General features: G+C 29.7%; 1 protein-coding gene across 4 annotated transcripts in view; it reads left to right on the top strand.

Moving 5' to 3' along the window:
* Positions 1–15081, top strand: part of Shab (Shaker cognate b) — a 200206-nt gene that overhangs the window by 135651 nt on the left and 49474 nt on the right. For 3 of the 4 annotated variants that reach the window (XM_064359909.1, XM_064359908.1, XM_064359910.1), the window contains 2 exons: positions 8931–9253; positions 13585–13674. In XM_064359909.1, coding sequence (XP_064215979.1) covers positions 8931–9253; positions 13585–13674 — 413 coding nt within the window. The remainder of the gene's footprint in view (positions 1–8930; positions 9254–13584; positions 13675–15081) is intronic. The other variant, XM_064359911.1, reaches the window with a different exon arrangement.

Consider the following 15081-nt stretch of genomic DNA (forward strand, 5'->3'; position numbering starts at 1 on the left):
AAGAGTGGTTGAAGCCATCACATTTGCATTGTACCGTTGTCCTCTTTCCTTCCACACTTTTTAGCATTTTGGCTAGGAGAACAACGGTATAATGAAAATCCAACCACTCTTTTTAGTGGCGGGTTAGTGTGCGTATGGGGAGGCATATGTTTTAATGGCCGCACAGACCTATTGGTCTTAATTAATAAAACAATGACTTCTGTCCGCTATCGATACAGAGTGATAGAGCCGATAATTGTGCCATTTTTTGGTGTAATAGGCAAACGATTCGTATTTATTGACGATAATCCCCGCCCTCGTCGCACCAGATTTGTGAATGAGCGCATAGGACACCATGGCATTACACGAATGGAGTGGCCACCCTGTTCGCCTGACATAAACTGCATCGAACATGTTTGGGCCGAAATGTCTAGGCATTTAAACCAGCTCCAGCAGTCTCCTGACACTTTACAAGAGCTGGCTAATGCATTGCAAAGAATTTGGGAAGTGATATCTCAAGATTTTATGAACAATTTGATAATGAATCTCTCCAATTGAGTAAGAGCCCTGCTAACAGCCAGGAGAGGTCCTGCACGGTACAAGGTTTTTGTAGGGATGATGTAAAATTTAAATTTGAGAACTTTTAAGTTTCGTTACGTTTTATTCGATTTTGTGTTTTACTTCTAGTGCTGTTTTTTTACGGACAATTTTCTTCAGTTTTTAATTTTGAGTGTGAACGAGTATAAATTTATTTACTGTGATTGTTTTTTGTTATTTAATGTACAATGAATTACCAAAATTTAGAATTTCTCTCAATATCCACTTCAATTGTTGAGCAGTGTATTATTTGACCTAGGAACTTAGGCTACGTTCGGAGGTAGCTATTTTAAAGATGAGGTTTTTGACCCAGTTCCTTAGTTCGAGCTTAAGCCCAGCGTAAGTCTAAGCTATGCTTTAGCTTAGCATTGGTTTAATTAAGTGGTCGATGTTGGCCCCTTAAGCCTTGGCTTTGCCGCTAAATATTTCTAGTATTAACTTTATTAACATACATAACTTTATAATTTTATTAAAATCATTAACAGGTAAAAAAAAACTTTACGTTCAAAGAAAAAAATGGTCAATTTTGTCTATAATTATTATTATTTATTAACTAACACTAACACAGTGTGTGACCTTGTTACTTCCTTTTTCTTACGTTCGATGAAAAAAAAATACGGCATGGGTTCAAAAAATTTTGTTAAATTTTTTTCACCGATAGAATAAAAAATCACCAAATGGCTACTTTATTCTAAAAAAAGTAACTACATTAAATAATCTACCATAGGAACCATTTGTAGATTAAAGGTGTACTACCTCTACTCGTATCTGTGGAACAAGCAACAACATTATTAATACCAATACGAAAAAAAAATGCTTCAAAATTGAAGACACCTATCTCTTCAAATACACAAAAGCAACAAATAAACTGAAAGAATCTGTGCAAATCAATTTATTGCTGTGGCCTGAAAAAAAACCGATAAATTGCGTTTTTGTAAGAAAGCTCAATTTGAAAATGTGCACTAAAGTGCTCCACGAAATAAGAAAAGGCCATTTTAGTAATTCAGCCATTCTTTTTTAACGGACGCGACACTTCACAAATTTTTAGATTTCATTAAATTTTTTCATTAACAATATCAGTAGTTTTTCTTTATTCCAGTCAAATTTTTTGCAAACCTACAATAAGCGCCATTTCAAAATTTGAAATACGAACAGAAAAAAGAAAAGAAAATATCTCACATTTACATCGTTGAACAATCATTATAAAGTTCTGTTAATTTAAAAGGTTCATTGCCTTTCCATCAACTTTTGAAACTACGACGGACGGGACAAAAAAATTGTGTGTGAAAAGAATTAAAAAAATATTCAGGCAGGTTTTAATTGTTAAAGACTTTAAAAATATTAAAACCAGACAATGGAAATTGAAAATTCTTGGTTTTGTTTAACAAAGTAAGAAATAAGAACAACGTTTTGTGTTTGCGATAACGGACGGGACATCAAAAGTTATAATGATAAATAAATAATACAAATAAATCCACTTACGTATTTCCATTTTGTAAACTACCAAAAACTAGAAAAATACTCTTCAAAAAATATTCAACATCTGTAGTACGTCAACATTTTATATTATCGCCTAAATAGCATACTATCTAAATTTTACAATCCAATATGAATTACTTTGATTTAGGTGATTATCCCTCTCTCAAAAACTCTTTTGTGACAAGATACATTAAATATAAATATTAATAATCTCCCCCCTCCCATAAAAAACAAAATTCCAGTATTTTGAAAAATCTAGAGCAATTTCCATTTATTCCAAATTAATTCCGATAGTTCTAAGAAATCTCGGATAAAAATCCACAGCAATTTCCATTTATTTCAAATTAATTCCGATAGTTCTAAGAAATTTCGGATATTTCCAGAAATAATTACAGTAATTTTAAAAATACACCTAGCTGATTTCATGAAGTGACTGCGACATATGTTTTGCATTCATTATTTTGTAAGAAAAAAAATACTTAGTTGGCTAACCCGGCGCAACCACCATTTTTCAAATAGTCTTGATCATATATTCGAAAGTTTTCCCGTAAAAAAAGAAAAGGAAAAGGGAGCTTTTAAATTAAATTGTAGATGTAATTTACTAACATCTTTAAACTGGTTTTGCAGATAATACCCAAGTTTCTATATCTTTTAAATTATCATTTATCAAACATAAACAATGCCTGCAATAACTTGGACATAACTTTAAACTAAATCTACGCAAATGCATAGGTAAACGTTTTGCCTCCAAAAAAGAGTTACAGCTAGTTAAAAATACATTTAAAGTTAAAATAAATAACCAAACATTAGTTCTAATAACTTTCAGATAATTCCAGAAATAATTACAGTAATTTAACAAAAATAAATCTAGCTCATTTTATCAAATAACTGCGACATATATTTTGCATTCATTATTTTGCAAGAAAAAAATACTTCGAATTAGTTGGCTAACCCGGCGCATCCACCATTTTTCAAATAGTCTTGACCATATATTCGAAAGTTTTCCCGTAAAAAAAGAAAAGGAAAAGGAAGCTTTTAAATTAAATTGTATATATATAATTTACTAACATCTTTAAACTGGTTTTGCAGATGATACCCAGGTTTCTATATCTTTTAAATTATCATTTATCAAACATAACAATGCCTGCAATAACTTGGACATAACTTTAAACTAAATCTACGCAAATGCATAGGTAAACGTCTTGCCTCCAAAAAAGAGTTACAGCTAGTTAAAAATACATTTAAAGTTAAAATAAATAACCAAACATTAGTTCTAATAACTTTCAGATAATTCCAGAAATAATTACAGTAATTTAACAAAAATAAATCTAGTTAATTTTATCAAATAACTGCGACATATATTTTGCATTCATTATTTTGCAAGAAAAAAATACTTCGAATTAGTTGGATAACCCAGCGCATCCACCATTTTTCAAATAGTCTTGACCATATATTCGAAAGTTTTCCCGTAAAAAAAGAAAAGGAAAAGGAAGCTTTTAAATTAAATTGTATATATAATTTACTAACATCTTTAAACTGGTTTTGCAGATGATACCCAGGTTTCTATATCTTTTAAATTATCATTTATCAAACATAAACAATGCCTGCAATAACTTGGACATAACTTTAAACTAAATCTACGCAAATGCATAGGTAAACGTTTTGCCTCAAAAAAGAGTTACAGCTAGTTAAAAATACATTTAAAGTTAAAATAAATAACCAAACATTAGTTCTAATAAATTTCAGATAATTCCAGAAATAATTACAGTAATTTAACAAAAATAAATCTAGCTGATTTTATCAAGTAACTGCGACATATATTTTGCATTCATTATTTTGCAAGAAAAAATACTTCGAATTAGTTGGCTAACCCGGCGCATCCACCATTTTTCAAATAATCTTGATCATATATTCGAAAGTTTTCCCGTAAAAAAAGAAAAGGAAAAGGAAGCTTTTAAATTAAATTGTATATATAATTTACTAACATCTTTAAACTGGTTTTGCAGATGATACCCAGGTTTCTATATCTTTTACATTATCATTTATCAAACGTAACAATGCCTGCAATAACTTGGACATAACTTTAAACTAAATCTAAGCAAATGCAAAGTTAAATGTTTTGCCCCCAAAAAAGAGTTACAGCTAGTTAAAAATACATTTAAAGTTAAAATAAATAACCAAACATTAGTTCTAATAACTTTCAGATAATTCCAGAAATAATTACAGTAATTTAACAAAAATAAATCTAGTTGATTTTATCAAATAACTGCGACATATATTTTGCATTCATTATTTTGCAAGAAAAAAATACTTCGAATTAGTTGGCTAACCCGGCGCATCCACCATTTTTCAAATAGTCTTGACCATATATTCAAAAGTTTTCCCGTAAAAAAAGAAAAGGAAAAGGAAGCTTTTAAATTAAATTGTATATATAATTTGCTAACATCTTTAAACTGGTTTTGCAGATGATACCCAGGTTTATATATCTTTTAAATTATCATTTATCAAACATAACAACGCCTGCAATAACTTGGACATAACTTTAAACTAAATCTACGCAAATGCATAGGTAAACGTTTTGCCTCCAAAAGAGAGTTACAGCTAGTTAAAAATACATTTAAAGTTAAAATAAATAACCAAACATTAGTTCTATTAAATTTCAGATAATTCCAGAAATAATTACAGTAATTTAACAAAAATAAATCTAGCTGATTTTATCAAATAACTGCGACATATATTTTGCATTCATTATTTTGCAAGAAAAAAATACTTCGAATTAGTTGGCTAACCCGGCGCATCCACCATTTTTCAAATAGTCTTTATCATATATTCGAAAGTTTTGCCGTAAAAAAGAAAAGGAAAAGGAAGCTTTTAAATTAAATTGTAGATATAATTTACTAACATCTTTAAACTGGTTTTACAGATGATACCCAAGTTTCTATATCTTTTAAATTATCATTTATCAAACATAAACAATGCCTGCAATAACTTGGACATAACTTTAAACTAAATCTACGCAAATGCTTAGGTAAACGTTTTGCCTCCAAAAAAGAGTTACAGCTAGTTAAAAATACATTTAAATTTAAAATAAATAACCAAACATTAGTTCTATTAACTTTCAGATAATTCCAGAAATAATTACAGTAATTTAACAAAAATAAATCTAGCTGATTTTATCAAATAACTGCGACATATATTTTGCATTCATTATTTTGCAAGAAAAAAATACTTCGAATTAGTTGGCTAACCCGGCGCATCCACCATTTTTCAAATAATCTTGATCATATATTCGAAAGTTTTCCCGTAAAAAAAGAAAAGGAAAAGGAAGCTTTTAAATTAAATTGTATATATAATTTACTAACATCTTTAAACTGGTTTTGCAGATGATACCCAGGTTTCTATATCTTTTACATTATCATTTATCAAACGTAACAATGCCTGCAATAACTTGGACATAACTTTAAACTAAATCTAAGCAAATGCAAAGTTAAATGTTTTGCCCCCAAAAAAGAGTTACAGCTAGTTAAAAATACATTTAAAGTTAAAATAAATAACCAAACATTAGTTCTAATAACTTTCAGATAATTCCAGAAATAATTACAGTAATTTAACAAAAATAAATCTAGTTGATTTTATCAAATAACTGCGACATATATTTTGCATTCATTATTTTGCAAGAAAAAAATACTTCGAATTAGTTGGCTAACCCGGCGCATCCACCATTTTTCAAATAGTCTTGACCATATATTCAAAAGTTTTCCCGTAAAAAAAGAAAAGGAAAAGGAAGCTTTTAAATTAAATTGTATATATAATTTGCTAACATCTTTAAACTGGTTTTGCAGATGATACCCAGGTTTATATATCTTTTAAATTATCATTTATCAAACATAACAACGCCTGCAATAACTTGGACATAACTTTAAACTAAATCTACGCAAATGCATAGGTAAACGTTTTGCCTCCAAAAGAGAGTTACAGCTAGTTAAAAATACATTTAAAGTTAAAATAAATAACCAAACATTAGTTCTATTAAATTTCAGATAATTCCAGAAATAATTACAGTAATTTAACAAAAATAAATCTAGCTGATTTTATCAAATAACTGCGACATATATTTTGCATTCATTATTTTGCAAGAAAAAAATACTTCGAATTAGTTGGCTAACCCGGCGCATCCACCATTTTTCAAATAGTCTTTATCATATATTCGAAAGTTTTGCCGTAAAAAAGAAAAGGAAAAGGAAGCTTTTAAATTAAATTGTAGATATAATTTACTAACATCTTTAAACTGGTTTTACAGATGATACCCAAGTTTCTATATCTTTTAAATTATCATTTATCAAACATAAACAATGCCTGCAATAACTTGGACATAACTTTAAACTAAATCTACGCAAATGCATAGGTAAACTTTTTGCCTCCAAAAAAGAGTTACAGCTAGTTAAAAATACATTAAAAGTTAAAATAAATAACCAAACATTAGTTCTAATAACTTTCAGATAATTCCAGAAATAATTACAGTAATTTAACAAAAATACATCTAGTTGATTTTATCAAATAACTGCAACATATATTTTGCATTCATTATTTTGCAAGAAAAAAATACTTCGAATTAGTTGGCTAACCCGGCGCATCCACCATTTTTCAAATAGTCTTTATCATATATTCGAAAGTTTTGCCGTAAAAAAGAAAAGGAAAAGGAAGCTTTTAAATTAAATTGTAGATATAATTTACTAACATCTTTAAACTGGTTTTACAGATGATACCCAAGTTTCTATATCTTTTAAATTATCATTTATCAAACATAAACAATGCCTGCAATAACTTGGACATAACTTTAAACTAAATCTACGCAAATGCTTAGGTAAACGTTTTGCCTCCAAAAAAGAGTTACAGCTAGTTAAAAATACATTTAAATTTAAAATAAATAACCAAACATTAGTTCTATTAACTTTCAGATAATTCCAGAAATAATTACAGTAATTTAACAAAAATAAATCTAGCTGATTTTATCAAATAACTGCGACATATATTTTGCATTCATTATTTTGCAAGAAAAAAATACTTCGAATTAGTTGGCTAACCCGGCGCATCCACCATTTTTCAAATAATCTTGATCATATATTCGAAAGTTTTCCCGTAAAAAAAGAAAAGGAAAAGGAAGCTTTTAAATTAAATTGTATATATAATTTACTAACATCTTTAAACTGGTTTTGCAGATGATACCCAGGTTTCTATATCTTTTAAATTATCATTTATCAAACATAACAATGCCTGCAATAACTTGGACATAACTTTAAACTAAATCTAAGCAAATGCAAAGTTAAATGTTTTGCCCCCAAAAAAGAGTTACAGCTAGTTAAAAATGCATTTAAAGTTAAAATTAATACGCAAACATTAAACATGGTTAGTGAAATCAATGTTTAGGTCTTATCCTTGAAGAAATTAGATTTGTGAGCAATACTGCACTTTTAGTACGAAACATTTATTTGTCTCTTAGACTACTCTATTCAAATATAAACATAATTAATTTTAAACAACGTAAAAAACTTGTTAAATCTTTTATACTTTCTGTTTTCAATTATTGTTTAACTGTGTATTTTCCATGTCTAGATATTTCTAGTTGTAACCGTCTCCAAAAAATTCAAAATACATATTTCTGTATTTACCCACAAAGTTTTACTGACGTCATCTCCAAATTACTGGAAAGAAAAACTTGTTAGTGTTAAAATACCTTTATTATTTTTTGATAAAGTACTCTCTCTTTCACTCTTCACTGTCATTATTTCTTTCTCTTGTATGAATTTTGATTGAACTTTGTGTGTACTTAGGTTTGTTGAATAGCCTGTTGGCTAGGCTTCGCCTGTACAAATTACTTGCGAAATAAAAAACTATTATTATTATTATTATTATTATTATTATTAATTGGGAGTGAATTTTATTTACTAACATCTAGCCAATTAAAAAAAGGATATGGTTTTTAAATTTTTTATTTATTTGAATTTGTCTATTTAAAGTAGTATGTTTTTTTCCGAAAAAAGCTCCAAAATTCTTTTTAAATAATACAAAAAGAAAACTATAAAAACTTTTTTTTCCAGTTTTAACCAAATTGTGTAACATAAGTATAAGTGATTTAAAAAAAAAATTCACTGGAAATAAATCTTACCCCAATTTTGACCTATTCTAAGTTGTTTATTATCAATTAGTTGTAACATATTCTGTGTAGTAAATAGTTCCATAAACCTAAGAAAACTGGTCCAAGTGGGATTTAACAGCAGAACAAAAAAATATTTATATTTATTTGAACGTAGGACCCTTAGCTGTGTTGTGAGTTCAGCCAACTTTTTTAATCCATTCTTGATTTTGCTATAGAAATATGTGTATTAGGGTAGAATATAACCATTTTCAAAATGTTTGAAAATTTTTGTTTACTTTGATTGTGAGGTAGAACTTTGAATTGATTTAACCACTCATTGTTGATTTTTCGGGGGTTCATGATCATATGTTGTTCATAAACCATTTTTAGTTTTCTCCCGGTGTCTTGTAAATGTCTCTAAGCTTCCTGGACCCTCTTGCTTTGCACCGCGTTAAGACGCTGTCCTCTTCCCCAGGTGACAAGTGCGCCCTGATTGGTGGAAACGAAGACAATCGCAGACACTCATAAAACGTGTTAAAAGCGTCTCGAGACCCGGGGAACATTAAAGCATGTTCACGCTTGTGTTCAGTTTCATTGAATGTAGTGCACCTTGTCGATCGGCCGTAGGTTAATCAATCCGAATCCGTTCTTAACTGCTTTTCATCGTTTTGTGTTGAGTTGTGCTGAACATTGTCAAGCGCACCCGGACTGTTGTTCCTGACCTCTTCCTGACCGCCAGGCCACAATATGTCTCACGCCGACGGCAACAGCACTGAAGGGGAATCGGCCAGCGGACGAAACCCGGCCCAGACCGGCACCGGCTGCTATCGCAACTTCGATCATTTCCCAAACAGACATCGACGCAGCAATTCTTCCGCAACTCCTTGTCTTCCGACCGGCGAAGGGCCTCCGCTGCCCGCCTCGCCCCTGTCGCAGCGGAGGCTGCTCGAGCTGGCGCCCCCCGAGGAGCAGCAGCTGCAGCAGATGGGCCCCCTTGCGCCACTCGCTCAGGACGAAACGCAGCTTCTGGCTAGCACTCCAAGGGGATACATTTCGCCAGGGGTAAGACACTCTTTCACATTCTCTCACCGACTAACCGAAAGAGACTTTCGAAATTATGAAGGCTGGTTTGGACCATATTGCTTAAAATCTAAAGGCTTTGTTGTATCGCTTCAGCTGTCGTATTATGTGCTGCCAGATTTTAAGCAAACATGTTTGTACAAGCGTATTATAGGACGGTTAATGTGGTTTGGCCCAATTTACATCATTTTGGCAGTCATTGCTGATATGCTGTGCATAATTCATCATTGGACTGGCTTATTAACCAAATTCTTTTTAATGTTTCATCCTACATTGGACAAACATCACAACTGGTTCACTAATAAGTCCTTTACTAATCACTCTACAGTTAATTACGCTACAACTTCTAATCAGTAACATGTGCCTATTATACAACAAATTTCAACTCTTGGTGCAAAAGTGATAATGTTTTGTAAATCAGTTGAATTATTTCGAAACACTAACAGAACTCGTGAGAAATCAAATTTTTTTCTACCTAGTAAGTTTTTTGAGAAATGTTGATTTTTTGTTTAATGTAAATTAATGTAATAATATATCTACTACAGATACAGAAGTGTGTCAAAGAGTTGGGAAAGACCCTTATTCTAAAAATATTTTAATTTGTATACAGCGTGTTCCAAAATAAAATGCCCAAGTAAGTTCTGTTTTTTTTAATGGAAACCCCAAATTTTTGTTACACTCTTTGTTTTTTCTACAGATAAATTTATAACTTCAGAATTATTTAAGATAAATTAACCAACTTCTTTTCGCTCAATTCCTTAAGGCTTTGCACATCTTTTGCAATGACAGCGAACTCCGAGTCATATTTCATCGCCTACTACGATTTTCTGAAAATGACAAACTACAAGTGGCAATAACTCGATTTTTTTAAATACAACACCCTATATTTTATTGCAATATTGAATGGCATTTTTACGAGCTTTTTGTGGATATAGGGTTTGTGGGGTCTAATTTGTAAAATTTTTAAGATTTTTGCAAAATAAAAAATAATGAAGATTTTTTCGGAAAAAAAAATCGAGTAGGCCGTTGTCGTAAAATTTAGCATTTCTTTATCATTCTTAAAAGAGTGAAACAGCCGGTATACAAATTAAAATATTTTTAGAATGTGCCTTATTGTAAGATCTATCGTTTAAAAAAAAACTTCAAATTCATAGCTTGCATAAACAACAAGGTATGAACCCCTGAGTCATTTTAGTCTCCAGTTTTTAATACAATGAGTGTATTTTTGTGAGTACTTTTTCTGCGATAGAAAAAATTTACAGATAACTTTAGCACGTGACTAAAACACGCACAAAGCTAATGCTGCAAACTTTAGCATTAGCTGGAAATCAAGAGATATGAACTCCCTGCAGCACTTAAAATTTATATTTTCAAATATACTGTATGTTTCAGATATGACAAACTTAGGTTTTTTTTAATGAATCACCCTATGTATTATTGAAATTCTGTATGTAGTTTTTAATCCTGATGATTTGTACCTAAACATGTTTATTTGTCAATTATGCTTAGTTATTGAAATATTTTAAATTACCATTCTTTCAAGAGATTATGAAAAATTGTTTTTCTCAAAACCACGAATTATTTGTTGGGGTTTATATTAAAATATAAGTTATTTTACTGCAATATATGACGGATAATGGCCTAAGATTAGCATGAATGTAATTATTAGCTGATAATTTACTTTTCGACTAAGAAGCAATGGTTGGCATTTTTTATTAATGTTTAAAGTGAAATATCGCTTGTGTAATCAGAAAGAAACACTTAACTTTTAATATTGTGAGTAAGACAATTTAAAAGCCTTTTAGACTCAAAAATAGTGTACAGGGTTGGTTTATAGTAATTCACAAAATTATTATGGGTCATTTTTTAAAAAAGTCTTGAACAAGTCGATTTATTTTTCTAAAAGCTACATTTTGACACCATGGCGGCATTGGATTTTAAGTAATGACGTAATTTTTAATTTTTTCAAATGGCAACCGATATTTTTGTCGTTTGTTTTTGATAGCAGGTATATTTCTTTGTCTTTCTGGTACCTCTAAGTATAAAAAAATAAAATAAAGTAAAAAAGTTGAAAAACTTATTGATAATAACTTAATAACACATTTTTTTGCCTTTTTTGAAAAATTACAATAACAAAAATATGAATTTTATGCATTACTTTAAACCCACTTTGTATATGGTGTTTCATTTAAATATTTGAAATTATTCAACTTTTACGATTTATTTTTAACTTCTTGACTACAACTATCCAAAAAATTTGATAGCACTAAAATTGTTCTTTTTTTAAGCTGACTCAATCTATCTTTTTTATCTTTTTCTTTTGATGTATTTTTAAAAAGAATATACTACTAATTTTGTTAATAAAACTGAGTTTAAAACGGGTTAAACTTATTCTTATTAAAAGCTACATCCAAAACTGAAAAAAAAATATATAGTGTTACATTTAAAACTGTTAAAGTTTGTTCAAATTTATTTTTAGTATTTTAGTATTTAATGGTCAACAACAGACTTTGCCAACTCGCTGGAACACTCTGTATACATACAAGGTGTGTCACCTAAAAGTATATTTCAATATTTAAAAACTAACAATCATAGAGTATTCAGCGTTTGCTATTAAATACTGTATTTTATCTTTTTCTCCATGCATTAGAATTTTTCAATTTTTTTCTAAAATTCCTTTTAATAAAAATTAACAAATTAATAAAGTTGTATTAAGTGACTGCACAATAGTAGGTAGTTTAGGACTTATACAGATGTTCATTATCCGTGAATGACGAGCAGATAGATAATGCCAACTTTTCTTTACCTGTATAATATGTACTATTACAAAGCTTTCTCTTATAGGTATAATCATAATTTTGCTTTATATAAAAATTAGAGATGTTCTAAAAATTAGAAATGTTCTAATTTCTATCAGTCACAAGGTCGTGTCATGTGTTATTTATTTTTGCAAGATAATATACGATATTGTTAACGTAAGTTCAATTGTACTTTCATTTTTCAAGAGTACTATAAAAAAAGTTATCAACTGGCCATTTTAAAAAAAAAACTACTTTAAGTGACATAAAAGTTCCATATAGTAACCATTTCTAGAATAAACTAAAGTATTATTACTAGTTGGATAGTATTTAAAAAAAAATATTTTTCATTATGCCATTTTAAAACAAAATATGCAAATTAGATGCTGTTCCTGTGCAAATAAATCATAAAAAAATTGTGCCAGTCCCAGAAAATGTTTAACTAGATAATAATTAACAGTTCTAACGTACATTTAACGAAAGAAACAAATTTTGTTTGAAACTTTTGGCGAAACAACAAAATTATGTATTCTTAAAAATTAAAAAAAAACTTCATTTAGAATTAATTTGCAATATACATTGCACTGATAAAAATATCAAGTTAATTGTGAATTAAAATTTGATTGCAATCAAATGTTTTGTAAACCAACCCTAAATTAATCAATATTTTTGTTCTAATAATAAAGTAATTGTAAAATTGTAGAAACAACTTGCGTAGAGGAAGAAATAAAGTATTTAATAGTAAACGTTGATTAAAAAAAGTATTAAAATTTTTTTAACAGACTAACCTTGGACATGAAAATCCAAATTATGAATTACATAACAACAAAAGTTCTCATAAAAATTTTCAAAAGATACTGAGTCAGAAAATTATTACATCTAATTTTGTCTTATGATAGTATCTTACTGCTAAATGAAAACGTAGTTTTCTGATAGTGCATCGTCAATTGCACACATAGTCATCTAAAATCTAGGTTATCACTAGCTTAGATAAGGTTTGCATAAAAAATATCGTTAGCTGCAACTTGTAGTCACTAAATCATCGCTGAATCGATGCATAATTGTTGAAAATGACATCATAATAATGCTTTCTCGATAAGTTCCGTTACTGTTTGAAATAATCTTACTGATTTATTTATGATTTATCGTCCGTAAATACTTGCTTTGTGTTTCTTCAACATCTATTATTTAACAATTCGATATAAAAGCGCTGCTTGTAGTTTGTATTTTCAATGAAATGTGATTATTTGGCACCGATACAACTTTTCGACATTTTGAATGAAGTACTAATCATTGATTGATAGTTAATTTTCATGACGTTATCAGTAAATAATCATGTTAATGATGTGGTAACCTATCACATGCAAGAGTATTTTCCATCAGTGTGATGTTCGGTCAAATGAAATTCAATGCACATAATGTAAATAGTACAAAACAAATCAACTTGTTTATCAGGTTAATAATTTAAATATCTGCTCTATGCTATGCTACTTTGTGTTTCAATCTATCTTGTAGGCTGACAGCAAAAAATCTGATCCCCTGAGGAGAATTGAGAAAGTTGATGAAATTCCTAGCGAATTCGAATGTTGCTTTTGCACCTCGAAGGTAGTATTGCTCTCTCTAATACCTACTTCATTAAAAATGCTTATCTCATCCAGCTTAAGCTTAGCAATTGTGCTTTAAATAAACGAAAAATTCGAATTAAAATTTCAAAAACGACCGATTCAATAATTGCACAAAGAGTTCCTTCGAGTGAAGCGTTCTAGGAGCAAGAGCAAATTTACTGCTATCATTTCATTGTAGCATTTAACCAGTTGCATGTCACACCCTTCACTTGCATGCGAAAACTAGCTGTATGTTCGCCAGTTTATTGTTCCAGTAGATTAAGTAGAAAAACAAACAGCTTAGATAAAATGTGGACGTTTTGTTGAATGATTTTCTAAAGTGGGAATTAACGATTCACTTGGACGCAAAATTACAAATTCTAATTTCATATCGATTGGCTAAACCTTTGCCGAAATTAAATTTTATAGATTGCGGTGAAGGTTTCCTAAATTTAAAAGCAGTTGACATACTTTTGTAATCATATGTAATCGGATTACAAAAAATGTCGTTCAACAAAATTTAGCCACTCGTTTTAATCATAGGCGCTGATCACGCAGGTAGACAATATAAGGCATCATGTTATTTTTTAATACTGTAAACATTGACTTTAATTTAATCTGAGCACAAGTTCGGCTTTGAAATAGTGAATATGTGAAAAGAGCTTTGTTCAAACATCGACGTTTTCTGTTGCATTGATACAAGTATGGAGTATTAGTGTCAGCTGGTATCGTTCTCCATCTCGTTGCAGGAAAATTTCAATAATGTTCCAATCACGAAAAGTTTTGAAGGCGCCAGATGCATTCTAAATGCAGTAAAAAAAAGATACCCAACAAAAACTTGATACTTGATTTTTTCTTAATCTGTTTTTAAAAAAATTAAATTTCTAAAATACTAGTCCACTGATTCAAGACAAATAGAGATTCTAGTTTTGCTTACTTTTTTATAAATGTTTATCAATATATTTACTATTTTAAAGCTGTAAATAGTGAATACTTATATCTAAAAATATGCAGATGAGTGTTTTTTTTTAGTAAAAAGTTTATTGATTTTTTTCCTCTGTTCGAAGTCTTCAACAGTAGTAACATTGTGTTGCAAGGTGTGTCGACACTGCAATGTTAATAAAGCAAGAGTTACGTTTACGTGCCAAGAATTTAGATTTTTCATACGAGTAGAAAAGCATAGTTCTTTTTACCATAGCTTACAAGAAATGTGCAGGCTGTTGTAAAAATAATATGTATAATAGTAAATTACAATAATTATTTTATTGTGTTATCAAAAAACCAATTTTGACTCCTCATGTTATTGTTTTTGCGGAAAACTGAGTGCAAATAAAATCTTCATAATAAGGTCTTCATATTTTTTGGCGTCTGAAGTTATTTTGGAATTGCTTCGTTTTTAGGCGAATTG

Source organism: Tribolium castaneum, chromosome 1 (genome assembly GCF_031307605.1).
Source record: "Tribolium castaneum strain GA2 chromosome 1, icTriCast1.1, whole genome shotgun sequence".
In the NCBI taxonomy this organism is placed as follows: domain Eukaryota; kingdom Metazoa; phylum Arthropoda; class Insecta; order Coleoptera; family Tenebrionidae; genus Tribolium; species Tribolium castaneum.